General features: G+C 59.5%; 1 protein-coding gene across 1 annotated transcript in view; it reads right to left on the bottom strand.

Annotated features, from left to right (window-relative positions):
• Positions 1–6,370: 6,370 nt before the first annotated feature.
• DNAH2 (dynein axonemal heavy chain 2) overlaps positions 6,371–18,794 on the bottom strand; it is a 105,488-nt gene continuing 93,064 nt past the window's right edge. The window contains exons 64-85 of the mRNA XM_041000538.1: positions 18,570–18,695; positions 18,295–18,443; positions 17,877–17,943; positions 17,614–17,764; positions 17,245–17,393; positions 16,977–17,110; positions 16,677–16,821; positions 16,344–16,543; positions 15,136–15,262; positions 13,217–13,403; positions 12,976–13,124; positions 12,680–12,863; positions 12,306–12,496; positions 9,137–9,328; positions 8,840–9,024; positions 8,475–8,703; positions 8,233–8,384; positions 7,997–8,111; positions 7,111–7,287; positions 6,945–7,019; positions 6,648–6,798; positions 6,371–6,552 (exon numbers count right to left, since the gene is read on the bottom strand). Of these exons, the coding sequence (XP_040856472.1) occupies positions 6,398–6,552; positions 6,648–6,798; positions 6,945–7,019; positions 7,111–7,287; positions 7,997–8,111; positions 8,233–8,384; positions 8,475–8,703; positions 8,840–9,024; positions 9,137–9,328; positions 12,306–12,496; positions 12,680–12,863; positions 12,976–13,124; positions 13,217–13,403; positions 15,136–15,262; positions 16,344–16,543; positions 16,677–16,821; positions 16,977–17,110; positions 17,245–17,393; positions 17,614–17,764; positions 17,877–17,943; positions 18,295–18,443; positions 18,570–18,695 (3,390 nt within the window). The 3' untranslated portion in view covers positions 6,371–6,397. The remainder of the gene's footprint in view (positions 6,553–6,647; positions 6,799–6,944; positions 7,020–7,110; positions 7,288–7,996; positions 8,112–8,232; positions 8,385–8,474; positions 8,704–8,839; positions 9,025–9,136; positions 9,329–12,305; positions 12,497–12,679; positions 12,864–12,975; positions 13,125–13,216; positions 13,404–15,135; positions 15,263–16,343; positions 16,544–16,676; positions 16,822–16,976; positions 17,111–17,244; positions 17,394–17,613; positions 17,765–17,876; positions 17,944–18,294; positions 18,444–18,569; positions 18,696–18,794) is intronic.

Raw genomic sequence — 18,794 nt, forward strand, 5'->3', positions numbered from 1 at the left:
CCAGGACCTCCTGGTTCATTGCCACCTTAATGGCACTGCTCCACCCCTCCCAAGCCAGACACACCAAAGTCCTGCCATTCCTCACTGCCAGCCCCCAGTCTTCCCCCTGCCCCCAGGGACTCAAGCCTCTGGCCCCCAGCCTCCATGATGCAATGTACTGCAAGCTTCAGTGGCTGCTATGACACTGCCCCCAGGGAAGTGCTATTTCTGACCCCCTCAGCAGCCCAAGGTAGAATCCTGTGAGCCAGGGAGCTGGTGGCAGGCTAGAGGGGCCAGGCAGGCCATGCTGGAGAAGGGAGCTTCAAAAGGGGTCTCCAAGTGTGGGACCAAAGTGTGTGTGTGTGTGTGTGTGTGTGTGTGTGTGTGTGTGTGTGTGTGTGTGTGTGTGTGTGTGTAGTAATAGTAGTAGTAGAATAGCAGTGGTAGTTGTTGTTATGTAGTAATGTTAGGAGGAGGGACACGGGGGAGGGTCTAGCCTAGAGACAGGGGGACTGGGCAGGCTCAGGACAGACCGGGAGGACGAGTGAGGGGACAGCCAAAGAGGTCGGGGTGTGTATGTGTGTGAGAGAGAGAGGGGTGTCTGGTCACTCGAGTGGGGGAGGGGCCAGTACCATTTAAAGGGCCAGCCCCAGAGCTTTAATCCCTCTCCAGCCCTGGCCCCAAGCCGGAGGCTGTAATTCATCTGTCCAACAGCTGGGGTGGGTGTATGTATGGGGGGGCATGTGGACGGGAAGAGGGAGCTGGGGGAGGGGCTGGGGCTTTCTAGTGCACAGAGCCAAACAACAAAAGGAGAAGCTAAAGGGCCAGCTCCCGAGTGTCTAGGCCAGGTGGCCCAATCGCAAGGCAGACCTGCCAGACAAACTGGGGGTCCCCACCTGGTGGCCGACACACTTGGTACTTTGGGTAAGGAGTCCACACAGGGACGCAAAGGTGGAGCAGTGGAGAAAACCCCAGCTGAGCTCCCCTCCAGGCCGGCTGTCACCCTTCCCTGCACCCTCCCAGCCACAGCGCCACCCCACACCTGGCAGGCCCTGCAACAGACAGCCCAGCTCGCCAACCAAGCACCCCCCCCCCAACACACACACACACCCCGCAGGCAGGCTCCACCTCTGGCCAGCACGGGGTGGCAATGGCCACACAGAAGCTGTCCCTTTAAATCATCACCACCCCTGATTGTGTGGAGCAACCGAGGGCCCTGCCCCCCAGGCAGGCGGCGTGCCACCTCCCCCCATGAGTCCCCAGAAATGCGAGGGCCATTTAAAGGGACAACAGAGAAGCAGTAGGGTAGGGTCTCTAATCACCCCCCCACACACAGCCCCTTTCTCCAGCAACACACATCCCCTTGCCCCTCCAGAGGGCCCCCCAAATTCCGGTTCTCTCCCCACCCCTAGAGACTGCTAGAAGGAGAAAGGGGGCCAGAATTGGGGGGGCAGGGAACGGGGTGCCTGAGTGTGTGTGGGGGGACTCCCTCCTCCCTCAGAGCCCCAGGGGACAGGTCGGAAGGGAAGTGAGATCCCAGAGAGGCAGCAAGACGGAGCCCCAAAAGGTGCCTCGGGCAGACCTGGGGCGCACGGAGCAGCGAGTCAGTCTGCACGAGACGACGGCGGCGCAGCCAGCGGGCGACAAGCCCGACTGGGGGAAATGGAACAAGGAGAGCCAGGGACAGGAGGCAAGGCTCAGGGGAGGGAGGGTATTGGGGAGACAGAAAGGGGGAATGGGGTCCTCCGGGAGGGTGTGGAGGAAGATCCGAGCGGGAGAGCCAGGCTGGGGTTACCTGCTGGGTGTCTGTCCCCCGGCGGTGCCCCCGGAGTCCGGGTAGGGAGGGGGGAAGCAGCAGGGGGGGGAGTGGGGGGCTGGGGGGGGCGGGGGAGACAGTCCCTGCTCTGCCTCCTGGGCCTGCCCCAGTGCTCGCAGCCTCTGCCTCCCTCCCTCCTCCTCCCCGTCCCTGAGTCCCGGAGTCAAACAAAGAACTGTAGCAGGCTCTCCCCAACCCCCTCCCTCCTCCTCCTCCTCCTCCACCTCCTCCTCCTCCTCCCCTCCCTCCCTCCCCACGAGCAGGCTCCCTCCTCCTCCCTTCCGGTCTCTTCCTTTAACTACCCTCGGCCCCCCTCAGCCCCCAGCACTAGTCTCTCTCCACCCACACCCCCCAACCTTTTACACGCCCCTCAGCCCAGCCCCGGCCCTGCTAGGGAAACTGTGGAGTCCCTTTGCAAAATAGAGGGCGACAGGGGAGGGGACTGCTAGGGTCTTGCTTCAAAATCATGAACCACAACAGGATTATTTTATTTTTGCAGCCAAAGAAATCATCTGGGCTATTCCTTCTCTGCGGTGGGGGTGGGGGGAGGGCTGGTGAAGATTCCTAAAGAAAGCAATACAAAGCTGGCCAAAGCCCTCATCCAATAAAGTGTGCAAAGCAGTGGAAGCAAATCCCAGCCCTCTCTCACCTCCAAATTAGCAAACTCTCCAATTGCTCCTCGCGATCCCCCAAGGCCCAGGCTACTTTGGAGCAAGCCCTCAACTATAGTTTAAAAAAAAAAACCTTCCAATAACAACACACATTCACTCAGAGATCATTTTGTGCCAGACCTTGTGCTGTGCAGACGCACTCTCATTTCCCCACCTCCTGGAAGGTAGGTATTGATATTTAAATTTCCCAGATTAAGAATTATGAGGGGTCCAGGTCTGACCGCCTTGGGCCGACTCTATGGGCCGTCAATAAGGAAAGACGCAGTTTGCCCAATATTGTCCCCAGAACCTCACACCCAAGGGCACCCACAGTTGAGCCCTGAGTGTCCTCCCCCAGGTGAGATGCCACAAACCGACTCACCCACCTGCTCAGGTTAAAGACCCGGATTCCCCCCACCCACACACACACACCCTCACTGTGGGTGGGGAGGGGGCTCTCATTGGGAAGAGCAGGTGTCCACTGGGGCTACTGAGGCTTCCTATTTGGCCTCTACTCTCACTTCAACTCGATATAGGGCCAAGGGCAACACAACAGGACGTGGGGTGGTGCAGCAGGTGGGAAAGTCAAAGAGACTGCTAGGAGTCTCTTTCCAGGGCGCTGGAGGCCTGCCCCGGAAATTTGCCTTGCCAACCTGGGGCAGAGTGACCCGGCCGAGGGGCAAAGTCTCCGAGCCACACCACAGCTGTGCCCCTCCCCCTCACAGAACTCCAGGCCGGGGTTTCCCACCTGCAGGATGCTAGGGCCAAGGGAAGGGAGAAGGGAAAGAGACGGCGCGGGTCTGGAACTGGACTCGGGACGGAGGTGGGAGGAGTGGAAGGGGGAGGAGACCTCATTGCCTGGCAACCCTCCCTGGGCACGTGCACGGGTGACGTCACCCCAGGCCACCTCTAGCACAGACCTTTGACCCCTGCAGGGCGGAGGAGGGCCGCCGGCTATGCTTCCCTTAGGAATTCTTAGGGACGCAGCCTTAGGACTTCTGGAAACCCTCAAAGGAAAGCCGGAAGGAACCCAGGCGTCCTGCCTCGATCTTTCACCGCCCTCACTCCCCGCTCCGTCCCAGACGAGTTCGATCCTCCACACTCGGGGCTTCTGGCTCTCCTTCCTCTCCGCCGCCAGTCCTGACCTCCCAACCCATATTTCTGACAGGAGTCCCGACACGCCCCTCGGAGATACTGTGCCTTTCTCTCTCTCGTGGGCGAGATCTCGGGTCGGGGGACAGGAGCCCGGGAACCGGGGGCACTGCGTCCCGTGTTGGGGGCGTGGGGGGCTCCGTCCTCCTGCCTGCGGGATCCCCGTGTCCCAGCCGGCCGCCAGCCGGAATCTGTCTAGGTCCCCAACTCTCCTGCCCCTCCCTGCGCCGTTCCAGGGCGGAGTCTGTGGAGTTGAAACCAGGACACGGCGAGAGGAAATTATATAACCCGGGAGAAGCGGAGAAGGACGAGTGGAGACGGGGACAGCGTGCCCGAAGGGAGCCAGGGGAGGGTGCAAAGCGCACCAGGGTCGGCGAGGCGCGGGCAGGGTTTGAGTGCACGTCAAAGAGCAGCAACTGCAGACGGCACCTGGCCGTCCGGGGTCACCCCAACCCCTCCACCAGCAGCAGCAGCAGCAGCTGGGCCCCGGCGGTGAATCCTGAAGAACGGGGCACAGCCACCCGTTCCCTTTCTCTTGGGGAGGCAACCTAAGCCAAAGCCCGGGAAGGCTGCGGCTGAGCAGATGGGGCCGGAAACCGCAGCTCCGCCCAGCCCACCTGGGGGTGCGAGGCGCCAGCTGGGGGGCAGGAACAGGTAGCCGGCCCTGCCACGCGAGGCCGCGGGCGAAGGCGTCGGGGTGCCCAGGGCAGCGCAGCCCGGGCCGGCGGCGGGGAGGAGGGGCGGCCGGCGCGCAGGCGCACGGGCAGCGGGGCGCGAGCGGCCGGGAGGGTGGGCGCGAGCGTGTGGGAGCGCACGTGCGGGTCCGGGCAGCCGCCGCCCCCCGTGCCCGGCCTTCCCCCGCTGCCCGCTTCCTGTCGCTCACAGAGCCCCCTCCCCATTGGCTGCCAGGGCCCTGATGTCAAGGACGTGCGCGGGAGCCCATTGGGCGGGCGGCAGTCGTTCGGGAATCCGACTGCGAGCCTCGCGCTCTCCTGTTACTCTGGCAACTGGGCAAGCCTCGGCTGCTGGCTGCAGTGAAAGCGGGGTGCCGCCGACCCGATCCCTCCTCGCTCACTCCCGCCCCGCCTTCCCGTCAGGTTTCTCTCTCGGTGGCGGGAACCCGGCGTCCTGCCCCCGGCCTTCCCGGCCTCGTTCTAACCACCCCGTTCTACACACCCCGCCACGCCACAGCCACAAGCCACAGCAGACAGGAAGCGAATCTGAGTTGCTTGGTAACCAGCTCGCGTGTCTCTCCCCTCTTCACTGTTTACCCCAGCTGGGTGAGCTGGAGGCTGAGTCCCAGCGCCCTCCCGCCCACTGCTTCCTGTGAGGGGGCGCAGAGGGCGAGTCATCCCCTGGGCCTCAGCCCACCTTTCCTTGCGTCAGGCCAGGGCGGGGGCGAAGGGGTCTTCAGCGGCCTTTGCGCTCACACGCCTCCGGGTGCGCGTCTCCTCCTCGCCATCTCGTGGCTAGGCCGGGAAGGGTTCGCAGAGGGAAGGGCCTGAGCTGGGGGAACCGGGAGACCACCGAGTGGGCGAGGCGAGACCCGGGGAAGTGTGGAGCGAGGGGGGCCCAGGAGGGCCGAGGGGGTCGGGCACGAAGCGCGCCAGCCCCCAGCCCCCGTCCCGGGGAGGAGTGCGGGAGAAGGTCAGGGCTCAGGTGACGCACTTCATCCCTGGGAAGGGCAGGACTTGACTTGGCCGTGGGACCAGGGTCACAGCCCTGTCTGGCCACTCCTAACCTCTAAGGGCCGTCACAGGACCTCTCTGCAAACCGCCCCAGTCCCAGGGCCAAAGGGGAATGCCAGCCCCCGGGCCTCTTTTGCCGCCCGACACCGGAGGCATCTGCCTCCCCCACCTCCCGTTCCCTCACTCCTGGGGGACCTGGATGTCCTGAACCCCTGATTCTTTCCAAGACTCCAACGTCCATTCCCCAGCTCTCCCTCTCCTGCGCCTCCGGCGTCCCGCCCCCTCACACTGCGATGGTTTCCCCTCGTTCCAGACGCCCTCGCGACTCCCCCGTTACCTGGTTCCGGGGGGGGGGGTCCCCGGTGTCCGGGCTCCCCAAGGTCTCCCAGGGGGTCGGGCGGCCCCCCCCTCTCCCAGGCCGGGGCTGGGGGGGCCGCTCCGCCCCGTGGCGCAGTTGGATTTTCCAACACAAACACCGCTCCCCGACCCCGCCCCCTCCGCGGGCCCCGCCCCCCGCGCCCGGGTCCCCCTCATTCCGGCCACGCCCCGTCCCCTGCTGGGTCCGCTGGTCTGGGGCCCCCAAGCCGGGGAGCGTGCTCGGGTGCGGGTGCCAGGCTCAGGGTGCAGCGTCCGGGGTGCACCCCAGAGCCCAGCTCGACAAATCCCTCCTGCATTTGGATCCCCACGCCCTTCCAGATCCAGCCCGGTCCCTCCCACTCCAGCCCAGCCCTGCGGGTTAGCTGCACCCTCCTCGGGCCCCGCCCCCCAGGCCGCCCCATTTCCCTAGCTGTTTTCCCAGACTTGCGAGCAGCTCCCCAGTAGTTAACCTCCTTGGTGTGGCCAGGGGCCTCCACTCTCCCCAGCCCCACCACATCACTGAAAGACGCAAAGTTTGCGGTCGCAGAGTGTGTGGGGGTGTTTACCGCACTGCGCTACCAGACAACTCAACCACCTTTATGGCTGGCCTCCCGGGTGCACCAGACTCCCATCGCACATTCATTCGGTCACGGTCAAGGCCCACCCCTGTGTGAGGTCCAGCCGCTGGCCGGGTCCTGGCGTGGAATAGGGAGGAGAGGCAGGGGTGGAGGAGGCAAGAAGAGCCGGAGGCCTCCTCAGCTGTCCAGGCTCATGAGCAGGGCCGTGCCCCTCTTGATCCAGTGATCCGACGACATGGCCCCAGACCGCAGGTCGATCCCGATGACGAAGGAGGCTCGGTCCGCGCTGCCTGCCCGGTTGGGGTAGTAATAACAGGGGCAGGAGTACATGCCTGGGGGGTGGGGTGAGAGAGCAGACCGGTTCAGATCCCAGGAGCCTATGGGAGAGCAGGAGAGGAACAGGTGGAGGGGGAGCAGGCGGACCCACCCTTGGCACTCTTCTTGCGGCTCTCTGCAGGCCGGAAGTGGATGGTGGGCATGAGACAGACCAGCTGCATGGGCTCTGCCTCAACCAAGCAGGAATTCTTGCGATCCCAGCCGGCGCCTTCCAGGTACAGACCTCGGACCCAGGCACCATCCTTGGGACAGGAAGGAAGCAGGTGTAGAAGGCGAGGCCCCCAGTGGTGAGCGTCCTTGCCCTACTCATTGGTTCCTCCCCTTCTCATCCTGTGGCTTGTGACTTTGTCTCTCAGCACCCTCTCCCCCCAGCTCAGCTAGCTCCCACCTTGGGCGGGTACACCAGATTGCTGTCATCCACAGTGGAAACGATAAACTCCCAGGAGAGGCTGTCCACCGAGACCTAGGGTTTGAAGGTGAGTGGCAGGGAGGGACTGCAAAGGAGGGGCTGGTCCCCTGCACCTGTGTCCCGCCCCACTGGCCACCTGGCTTACATTATTCTGGCGCGCCGAGGCCTGCAGCACAGCGGTCAGGAAGCCCGTGGGGAAGGTAAAACCGGAAAGCCAGAAGATCACTGGCGGCCGGGCACGGCTGGCCCACGTCTCAAACTGCTCCACGCGCAGGGCCAGGTCCCGGGTCCAGGAGGCCAGCGGCTTTTGCGAGGGATAGGCCTGGTTGGAGGGGCGGGCAGGGGGAGGCGGCACGTGCTCAGCTGTCTGTTTAGTGTCAGCAGGCACACACCCTCTGATGGAGGCCGCGAAGCAGCAGGAAGGCCAAAGGCATGCCATGGCAGCAGGTGGGCCGAGCTCCCCCAAAACCCGCTCCCAGAAGAGAAGCAGGACGTGCCAACCATTTCAGACAGGGTGAGGACTCCCTTATTGGAAATGCCTACGGCCCAACCCATTTCCACTTTTGGAGTTTCTGGGGGTCTGGGAAGTCTGTATAGGCTGTTCCTGGCTGAGGAATCCCTCGAATAAGAATCTACTTCCAACTCAGAACTATCTTTTTAAATTAAATAATTATTTCTTTAATTTAAATAATTTTTAAATTATTATTTTAAGCATCACGTTGACGCTCAAAAAGTCTCTGTCTTTGGCATTTGGAGGATTTCATCTTCTGTGCTTAGGGACGCTCAGCGCACGAGGCTAATCAGCTGTCTCAGTTTTGTTTATTTTTTCCCTGAAATGGCCTGGGGGAAGTTCCTATGTTGGTCAGATTTCAACCTTGAACCTGTCTGGCTTTGAAGTCCCAGCGGTCTGCAGTCAGCCCTGCGGCTCTGGGACCAGGAGACCCGGAGGGGAGTGGGAGTATGGGGGTGGGATGGCTCTTCCGCGGAGGAGGAGTCACGGTGGGCGGTGGGCGGCTGGGGTGGAGCCTTGCCTTTCCCCAGAGCGGAGGCACGTGGGCGTCAAAGATGCAGTTGAAAATCTCCTCTAGGCTTGTGGACATGACGATGAGGCCCTGGATGCCCTTCTCCAGGTCTGTCAGGGAAGACCTGGGTGGGAGGATGGGGTGTGTGTTAGGACACTGGGTCTGTGTGTGTGGGGGGGGGGGAATGTGGCAGGTGCTCCCTGCCTCCCCCACCCAACCCCACCCCTGTGCCGGGTGGTCCTCACAGGATGGTCTCCATCAGCTTGTTGTATCTCTGGATCTCCTGCAGGAGTACCACATTGAGTGGGGAGGGGTCGAGGGCCAGCAGCTTGCGGGTGCCCTCGTAATCAATCATCTCAGGGATCTTCTGCTTCACGTCCGCGGCCAACTCCAGCACCTGGCAGGGGAAGAAGGGGCTGGATGTGGGGCCCTCTCCTCCCCACTGCTTCCCTGGGGTGCCCGTCCATCCAGCCAACCTGGCGCCTACCTTCTCCTCTCGGCTCTGGCCCCCGGCTCTGGTGGGTGTAATCTGGGGTTGTAGGGACAGCAGGGTCTCAAACAGTGTCCGCGCCTCAGTGATCTGGGAGGCCACGTCGGCGTTGGGGTGCTGGCCGAAGGCCTCTGGTGGGTCCATGCCAGGCAGCAAGCTAATGTACTCCTTGTAAGAGGCCAGGCTTCCGTCCTTGGGAATAAAGTAGGTCTCCAGGATCGACAACCTGGGGAGCCAGCCGAGTCAATCACCTTGGACAGGGGACTCAGGCCAGGCCTAGCCCCAGCACACGCGCCCCTGCATTGTCCCCTGCTCTTGCTCCTCCTCCCACCTCCCCCCTGCTCCAGGCCGCTGTGCCTCACCGGTAGAAGGGAGTCGACAGAGCCTGATCGCAGAAGTAGTCGTTGATGTAAGTGGTGAGCAGGCGCCGGTCCCAGTCGTCGGTGACGTGGCCGCCGTAGTTGACGCCCGCGATGAGGTACTTGAGGGCGTCCCAGGGCGTCTCCTCATACTCATCCAGGTAGAGACTCAGCAAGTTCTCTGACACCTGTGTGGGGAGAGGTGCCGGCCCCGTCCCCAGGCCGCGCCATCACAAGGTCAGGGCTGGACTCCCCCACCTGAGGCGGGTGCTCCCATGGGGGATTTGGGGAGGGCCTGACCTCAAAGTCAGAGTCGTTGAACCCGTAGATGATGTTCCAGCCCAGCTGCAGGAACTTCTTGCGTTCCAGGAGCACGGAGTGGAAGAAGCAGAGGGCAAATAGTAGCTTCTTGTATTTGACCGGCTTGGAACAGCGGGAAAACTGTAACTCGGACATCAGCTGGTACAGACGCGTCATGTTGGCCTTCAGGCCCTGGGGGCAGTGCAGGTCACAGGTGGGCCGACATGCACGCCTTGTGTGCCACGCGTCATGCCCATCCCCGCCAGGAGCACCGCCTGCGCACAGTTGTGGCGGTTGGTCACTGCACACTGGCTCAAGAGCTGAGTGGAAGAAGCCTAGGCACATCTGGGCAAGATGCGGCTGCATTCCCAAGGCTGGGAGATCCTCTCTGATACACCGGCCAGCATCCATGGCAGGCCCACCTGCCCATCCCCACTGCTCAGCCTCTCAGCTACATGTTCATTTTATGTGAAAGGCAGAGCAAGAGACAGACAGACGTCTTCCATCTGCTGGTTCACTCCCCAAATGTCCGCAACAGCCAGGGCTGGGCCAGAACAAAACCAGGAGCCAAGAACTTCCTCTGGATCTGCTGGTTACAGGGTGCTGCTGTTCTAGGCCACAAGCAGGGAACTGGAGGAAACAGAGGAGCTGAGTCTTGAATGGGAAGGCCAACACAAAATGCTAATAATGCTAAGTGGTGGCTGGACTCACTGGCTCCTGGCTTCATCCTGGCCCAGTTCTGGCTGTCATGGGCATCTGAGTACTGAACTAGCAGATAGATCTCTCAGGCCTGGAGCGATGGCCTAGCGGCTAAAGTCTTTGCCTTGCACACATCGGGTTCCCATATGAGTGCTGGTTCTAATCACAGTGGTCCTGCTTCCCATCCAGCTCCCTGCTTGTGGCCTGGGAAAGCAGTTGAGGACGACCCAGAGCCTTGGGACCCTGCATCCGTGTAGGAGACCTGGAAGAATTTGGCTCCTGGCTTCGGATCAGCTCAGCTCTGGCCACTGTGACCACTTGGGGGAGTGAATCAGCAGAGAATCTTCCTCTCTGTCTCTCCTCCACTATGTATATCTGAATTTCCAATTAAAAAAAAATAAATTTTTTAAAAAGTAATTAAAAAAATAAATAGGATGTGTGTTCAAGAACAAAAGGGGGCAGCATGTTGGTGCAGCTAGTTAAGCCACTGTCTGTGATGCCAGCATCTTGTAGAGGAAGCAGGTTCTAGTCTCAGTTCTACCTTTTTAAAAATTAATTAATGTATTTATTTTTGGAAAGGCAGATTTACAGAGACAAAGAGGCAAAAACATCTTCCATCTCCTGGTTCACTCCCCAAGTGTTTGCAACAGCTGGAGCTGAGCCGACCCAAAGCCAGGAGGTAGGAGCTTCTTCCTGGCCTGTCACATGGATATAGGGTCCCGAAGCCTTGGGACATCCTGTACTGCTTTCCCAGGCCGCTGGATCATAAGTGGAACGGCTGGGACATGAGCCAGTATGCATATGGGATGCCAGTGCTTGGAGGTGGAGAATTAGGCGGTTGAGCCATTATGTCAGCTTCTGTTCTACTTCTGATCTAACTTGCTGTTAATGCACTTCGGACACTGGTAGAGGATGGCCCAAGTGATTGGGCCCCTGCCATTCACAGGAGACCTCAAGGAATTCCAGACTCCTGGCTTCCATCTAGCCCACCTGGCTGTAGCAGCCATTCAAGATTTATTTTTATTGGAAATGCACATTTACACAGAGAAGGAGAGACAGAGAAAGATCTTCCATTCACTGGTTCACTCCCCAAGTGACCACAATGGCCAGAGCCGAGCTGATCTGAACACAGGAGCCAGGAACTTCCTCTAGGTCTCCCATGCAGGTGCAGGGTCCCAAGGTTTTGGGCCATCCCTGACTGCTTTCCTAGGCCACAAGCAGGGAGCTGGATGGGAAGTGGAGCAGCCAGGAAGGACCAGAACCGGTGCCCATATGGGAACCCAACATGTGCAAGGCAAGGACTTTAGCCACTAGGCCACTGTGTTGGGCCTGAGTATAGAATATTGTATCATCAAATAGTAAGTGAAAAATCAGCTTTATCATTTATTTAAATTCTTTGGTGATTTGCAAGGAGACAGATGCATCTCTGACTGGTGAATAGCAGGGACTGAACAACCAGAGCCAGTACCACTCCCTCCTGGGTGTGCATTAGCAGGAAGCTGGAGCGGGCACGTGCATGCAGGCACCCCAAGGTGGGATGTGGGGCTCCTGGGCAGTGTCTGAACGGCTGTGCCAAATACCCACCCCTAACCTGTGAAGAAATCATGTTGTGTGAGGGGACTCAGGCCAGGCCCAGCCCTAAGAATGCGAGGTTCCTGGTGTCTGTGGGTCCTGGCGCTTGGCACCACAGGTGGGAATAGGAGTGGAAATCAGGGGAGGGGAATAGTCTCCATCAACTTGCCCAAGGAAGGGGTGCGGCAAGAGCAAAGGCAAGGCCTGAGACCCAGCTCCAGGCGAAGAGGAGAAAGAAGCAGTGGGGCCAGCAGAGGTGTGAGCGCATGGGGAGGGGGACACGGCAGAAGGAGCAGAGGGCCAATGCGCCTGTGTGTGTGCAGCCACATGGTCCTTGCCTCCGGGTTCCTGCCACATGTTGCACCCTGATGTGCCCCTGTGCCTCCCACAGTGGGAGCAGAAAGGAGCAACCCCCACACACCAAGGGCCATACAAAGCTCCTGAAATTGGGGTGGGAGAGGTGAGAGGGCAGGCTACCAGGTGTGAGCAGGCAAGTGCACACTCGGTGTGGTCACACCTAGAGGGGACCTGGTGACTCTGGGGAGAAAGACGATGCAGGGGAAGGAGGAGGAGGCCGGTCTAGGGAGGAGAATGCAAGGAAGTGCCAGGAGGCAGGAAGCATCCCCCGCCCCTCATGGCTGAGAATGAGTGTGGGAACCAACCACCCCCACTTCCGGTCTGTGTTATGTATTTAATCCCTCCATGCCTCAGTTTCCTGCCCGTAAAATGGGGATCCAGAGTTTCCCTTGTGGGACATGCATGTGTGTGTGTGATATGTCTTAAGGGACTTAGGGTCAGATATGGCTACCACATTGTAGGAGTTTGGCGCCAAGAAGAGAGCCATGAGGTGGGACTGTTTGGTTGCTGCAGAGAGAAAGGCGGCCCCCCTGCCCTGTACCTTTGGTGGCTCTGTGGTCATCTTGATGCTGGCTTGCAAGATGGAGATGGGGAAGTCCGGGTGGGGGCTGGAGCTGAGCCATAGGCGGAAGGATGGGTGAGGGTCCTCCACCTGCAGCTGCTCCACCAGCTTGTCCAGGTTGGGCATCCAGGACAGCGACAGGTGGCAGTTTGCCAGGAATACCCAGTGTCCTGAAAGGAGTTTCCTGGGTCAGTGGCAGCAGTTCGCTAGCTCCTTTTGTCTCCAAGTAGTGCCATTGCTCTGGGTTACTCCCAGAAGGCTTCTGGGGTGGCTTGGAATTAGGGTCAAGGCCGGGGGCAGGGTGTGGGCGGGTGTAAGAGTGTGGGGAGAGAAAGAACGGTATGACTACTGACCTTGAGCCACACCGTCTCGGAGCAGCCTAGCCGCGATGGGGGCCTGGCCCTGGCCCAGCGATAGGGCGTGAAAGCGCTGGGCCATGCCTGTGTGCTCTGCCAGCTGCAGCAGGGCGCTGGTGGGGTCCACACCCGGGGACAGGATGAACACGAGTGGGGAACGTGGGCTGGAGTCTTCCATCACCTGTGGGAGGCACAGAGCTGACCCTCAGGCAGTGGTCTGCGGAGCCCAAGCTGGAGGGAGGTGAAGAGGAGGAGGAGACGGCACGCATGCGCAGAGCGAGGTGGCCACTGACCAGCTTCATGTTTAGCACCGGGGGCTCAATGAAGCGGGAGCCGAGGTTGGAGACAATGAAGGAGGTGACGCAGAAGGCTACCCGGTCCTGGCGCAGGGAGCGGACGATCAGCATCCGCTGCATCTCATTGCAGGCATTTTCCCATTCACCTGTGCGCAGAGCAGGAGCAGGAGGATGGGGCAGGGCTGAGTGGAGGGGAGAGGAGAGAGGTCGGGAGTGGGGTGGCCGGACCCTGGGGTACCTGGCAGCATGGCCTTCTCGGGGGCAGCGTTAGTATACCACAGGTGCCAGTCCCGCGGGTACTGTTCGAAGGAGTTCATGAGGCCATGGAAATTGGTCAGTTTGTCCAGCTCTGTAATGTTATCCCAGTAGGCGTCTGCCAGCCAGCTGGTGCATGGGTTGTCCATTTGGCCCTCCCGATCCAGGACCTGGCGGGGAAAGGAGTGGGGAGGGACGGATGGACCAGAAACATCTCCAAAGAAGAGGCCTCTGCAGCGCTGGGGCACAGCAAGCTAGGCTGCTGCTTGCCATGCCCACATACCACTTGGGACTCCCAGTTTGGGTCTTGACCGCTCGTGTGCATTCTTCCTTTTCAAACCACTTTATTTATTTGAAAAGCAGAGTTACATATACACAGAGAAGAAAGACAGACACCTTCTATCTGCTGGTTTACAGATGACCACTCCGTCCAGCACTCATATCGAAGCTGGCGGTCTAACCTGCCTGCTGCGCCTCAAGGATGGCGCTCCTGGCTTCAGCCTCCCCAGGCCTGGATGTCGGGGCCGTCTGAGTAAAACAGTGGATACAAGATCTCTCTCTAGCACCCATTCCCCATCTCTTTATCACTCTGCCTTTCAGATAAACAAATACATCCTATTTTGAAAGTGTATCTTTTCCCCTTTCTTTTTGAGAGTGAGAAATCCAAGCTGGGCCTCCCAGGAAACTGAAGGAAGAGAACGCAGGAATCCAAGATGGATGAGTATGCACCGTTAGCCAGGCCTCCAGCAGGGCTTAGCCACCTGGCGTAGGCACCGTTCAAATTTAGGGAGCGGGCGCCCTCTGGTGGCCTCTGGGTAATAATATCTTCAACCCTGAGAACCTCAGTTGTTGCTACCTCACCCTTCTGGGAAGTAAAAACCGTTCCATCTGTCCATCCATTCATTCACCTCTCATATATTTTTTTTTACTTGAAAGAGTTACAGAGAGGGAGGGCAAGACAGACAGACACAAGAGAGAGCCTCCACCTGCTGGTTCACTCCCTAAATGACCGCAATGGTCTGAGTTGGGCTGATCGAAAGCCAGAACTTCTTCCAGGTCTCCCATGTGGGTGCTGGGACCTAAGGATTGATTGAGCCATCCTCCACTGCTTTCCTAGGCCACAAGCAGGGAACTGCGTGGGAAGTGGAGCAGCTAGGACTAGAACCAGTGCCCATAGAGGATGCCGGCCCTGTAGATAGAGAATTGGCCTCATATGCTATTACATTGGCCCCATTACTTCTCATCCTTTACAGTTGTTTATTATTATTATTATTATTATTATTATTATTATTATTATTATTATTGCCTACCAATCCCTTACTTAAAGCATTTGGGCTACGCAGGTGAGCAAAAAGGACATGACCCTAAGGAGCTGCTTTTTCATCATGGGATTGACTATAAACCAAGGGACAGATGAACCAAAACCCCAACAAAGCAGCAAATCGTCTAGCATGTTTGAGATGGCAGTGCCTGGGGACCTCAGGATAAGCTGAGATAGGTCAGGGAGCCAGGGAGTGCAGGGGAGCTGTGAGCTTTACTGCAGGCACTTTTGGGGGGGCCTGATCTGTCTGGTTGTCTCCGTCTCTCTGACCAGAAAGCAAAAAGTCGGAGCAAAAAAAAAAAAACAATGCCTATTGGGGCAGGCTTGGGGGTGGGAAGGGTGTCGGGAAGCTGCCACTAAACTCCAGGTGAGACAAAGTGAAAGTGTGGCGCACATAACATGGGCAGGGAAGAGCTAGGCCCAGCCAGAGTTCAAGCAAACAGACGTGTGGCAGGTCAACCCCGGTGGCCCCGGGTGTGAGCGGGCACCTCCCCGTTCACTCACTAGAGCCTTTGGTTCTCATCCACCTTGACACTGCCCCCTGCGGCATCACAGGAAGGTACCCTCTGCCCCCCACTCACCACACCCCCGCGGAGGAAGAAGTTGTACTCGTCCATATTGAGCTTGCCTGATGTCTCCAGAATTTTGGCGCACATGTGAAAACTGAACAGTAGCTTGTGGCGCTCGAACAGGGTGCGGCAGGTGTACCTGGTGGGGGTGGGGGAGGAGCAGGATGGGGAGGGTGGAGGGGGACCCGACACTCAGGGAATGTGGGGCTGCAGTTGTGAGCTTCAACAGAGGAAAAAGGGCTGTACTCACATCAAATCCAAACTTTGGAACAGCTCAGGACCCAGCTGGAGAGAAGCCGTGATTTCTCCAGAGTTCACTGGGAATCAGGCTAAATTTCTCTCCCTGCCAGGCACCCTGAAGACACAGGGAGGAAACCCCACCCCCGACCTTGAAGGAGGGCATGGAATCCCACCAAGGGACCTACAGTGGGACTGTTGCCACAGACTGGGATGACCCCTTCCATCTCCCCCCTCCCCAAACCCCTGCCCTTCCATGGTTCCATGGGGCCAAAGGGCAGCAGCACCTGGGCCCGGTTCTGTGGCAGCTGCGGCAAATGGGTGAGAGCAGTGAGGCGCACAGAGCAGGCACAGGGGAAGAGGAGGCCGGGCCCTGCAGGGTCGGGGACAGGGCTGACATGTGGGCATGGCCATGGGAAGTCAGATGAGGAGGGACAAAGGGAGAGAGGCAGGACAGTGTGCTGTGGCAGGCCATGCAGGTGTGTGTGTGTGTGAGAGAGGCACAGAAGCCTAGAGACACTCAGATCTGGTGCACCCAAGGACAACTCCATGCCTGGCACTAGGAGACCGCTGAGTATGTGTTGTTGCCATTCAGGGGACGCTGACCCTGACGCTGGGGGAAGAGGGAAGATACAGAGTGTGGCCCTGCAGCAGGTTGAACCTGAGGGGACTTGGGGGCTGCACAGATGGGCAAGGCAAGCCCCCTTGATGCTCCCAGACCACCGGTGGCAGGTCCCAGAGGCCAGACCCTTGCCTGGATCCGAATCTGCACTTGAACAAGGGCCCTCCCGTGCTTTGGACGCAGGCTAACCCCGAGCAGAACTGCTACAGTGACGGCGGTGGACAATGCACAGCCAAGGCCGACAGCAAAGGGCAGCTTTAGAAAGAGATGGAGCCACAGCCACACATGCCAGGAGGGTGGCTGGAGACAGAGGCGAGGCCAGGCCCCAGCGGCCAGGGGTGGCGGGGAGTAGGGGGCCGACCTATAGACGGCGTAGGTGTGGTAGTCATTGAGATAGTCTATGCGGTCCTCCAGCTTGTTGCTGCGATGGCTCTTGTCTATGCTGAGCACGAAGAGGCTGATGTAAGCATCCAGTGAGAACTGGTACATGGGGTCAATGTGGCTCATGTCATTGAGCACGAAGAACAGCACAGATGCCCGCTGGGCACACGGGCGGTAAGCCTGTGGGTGAGTGGGCAGTCAGGGCAGGCCCATAGGCTGGGACTAGCTTCCGGCGGGGGGGCGGGTATGTGGCCGGGGGTAGGGGAGGGAGGAGCAAGGTGGGGTGCAGAGGGCAGGGGCGGGGAGCACTCGCCTCACGGGCCAGGTCGATGTTGATCTCTGTGGTCTCGCTGGTCTCCAGCTGCTCCGTGACCTCGGCGGCCGTCACCTTGGAGGTCCGCAGGGTATTGACCAGCTGCACATCATCCAGCAGGGAGCCCGTGGCCTCATTCAGCAGCCTGGTGGGGATGGGCAGAGGGGAGCAGGCAACAGGTGCTTATGGGCTGGGGAGTCAGGGGCGCTGTGTGGAGTGAAGGGACTCCCCCGACTCCAGCCCCTCGAGCATGAGTGTGCCTGCAGGTAGACCAGCCGGGATGGCGGAAGGGAGGCTCACCGGAGGATTTCGTCCTCCAGCTCCTTGAGCTTGCGCTTGCCGGCGGCGATGTTGATGACCAGCGAGTCCTTCTGCTCCTCCAGCTCTGGCCGCTCCTTTCGGACCACAATGCCCAGCAGCTGCGCCTCCAGACCCTGGCAGAGCCGGCGGTCCCCAGGATGAGGGACTCACCCCCACACCTTTGTCCCCACTCCATGTTTTCCATCCATCTTCCCCAGCTTCACTAGGGCTCTGTCCCTGGCATTCGCCGCCCCTCCCACCAACCCACCTGCTCTTTAACGGCAAAGTTCACGATGGTGGTCTTGGCTGAAGTCTCGGGACTGTAGTGGGGGTTGGAGAGCTTGGTGGTGATGTAGAAACGGAAATTGGGGTTGTATTCCACCTCCTTATCTCCAATGCGCATCAGCAGCCGGCCACCTGCCAGGGCAAGGTCAAGGATGTTGTGGGTGGGGTAGTGGCCTGAGCCATTCTCCAGAGGCCTCAACGGGCAGGTACTTAAGGCTGCACCACAGGCCCCAGCCCAAGGCTGTCTCAATGGAACGACAGCTGAGTGGCAGACACAGCCAAGGAGCTCCCCGCCTTTTCCCTGCAGGTGCACACTGCCCAGCAAGACCCCACAAGTGGGTCAGGCCCTGACCGATTCGCGTCACGGACTTGTTGAGCACGGGGTTGAGTGAGGGGTCCAGATATTCCTGCACATTCTGGAGCAGCACAGGGTGTCCAAACTGGATGGCCTTCTCCAGGACCCGAAGATAGTCGCTCATCTGCAGGTCAATGACCTTCAGGCCCTGGGCAGTGAGGAGGAAGGGATGGGAGGAACGGGCTTGGCACAGTTCCAGATGGACAGGAGCCCGGGAAGGCTCCGGGCGGCCACCCCAGGCCCACACCCTTGCCCTGTACCTGGTTTCCCTCCATATTCTTGATCCATTTCAGGGCCTGGGCCTGAGGATCAATCATGAGGGCCCACCTGCAGGAAGAAATGTCAATCAGAAGACCGGTTCCAAACACTTAAAAAAAAAAAAGGCTCCAGGGCTGGTTTTGTGGCATAGCGAGTGAAGCTACTGCCTGTGATGCCGGCATCCCGTATGGGCCAGGTTCAAGTACCGGATGCTCCACTTCTGGTCTAGGTGGAGCTTCCAGCTCCTGGCTTCGGCCTGCCCCACTCCTGATCATTGCAGCTGTTTGTGGAAGTGGACAGGTGGATGGAAGATCTCTCTCTCTCTTTCTCTCTCTAACTCTGCCTATTTATTATTATTTTTTAAAGACCCAAGGCAGGCTTGCCACCCCCTCTGCCTCTTCCTTGCTGTGGTCGGCTCACCTGTTGCCACGGGTGACTATGATGCCGTTCTCAGTGGAGAAGGCATCAGAAGGCAGACCTTGGATGTTCCAGTCCCGGACTTTGGTGGGGTTGGACAAGAAGGTGTCGATGGCAAAGCGAGGGGAGCAAGGAACCTGAAGCTCCCAGATCTGAGGAGGAGACCCCAACGTGAGCCTATACACCTGAAAATGGCAGGCAGCCCTCCAGCCCCATTACCCTGGCCTGCACCCCCAGGCCCTGGCGCCCCTCCACCCCACTCCTGTGCCCCGGCTCACCTTCTTGATCCAGATTTGGTTGACAATTTCATCCCGGTAGTTGGTCAGGAAGGGTCCCATGTAGGAGAGGAAGGCTGCGGCCAGGAGACAGTCGCCCACCAAGTAGCCCAGGTCTTCCTCCAGGCCCTGGTGGATGGCATGGAGGAGGTGAACTGCTTCTTTGGGAGTCTCTGGGAGGATGCATCCAGGTGCTGTCTGCTGCTGGACATGACCTGCCCTCTCTCA

Source organism: Ochotona curzoniae, unplaced genomic scaffold, assembly GCF_017591425.1.
Source record: "Ochotona curzoniae isolate NIBS_2020 unplaced genomic scaffold, NIBS_Ocur_1.0 scaffold_2453, whole genome shotgun sequence".
In the NCBI taxonomy this organism is placed as follows: Eukaryota; Metazoa; Chordata; class Mammalia; order Lagomorpha; family Ochotonidae; genus Ochotona; species Ochotona curzoniae.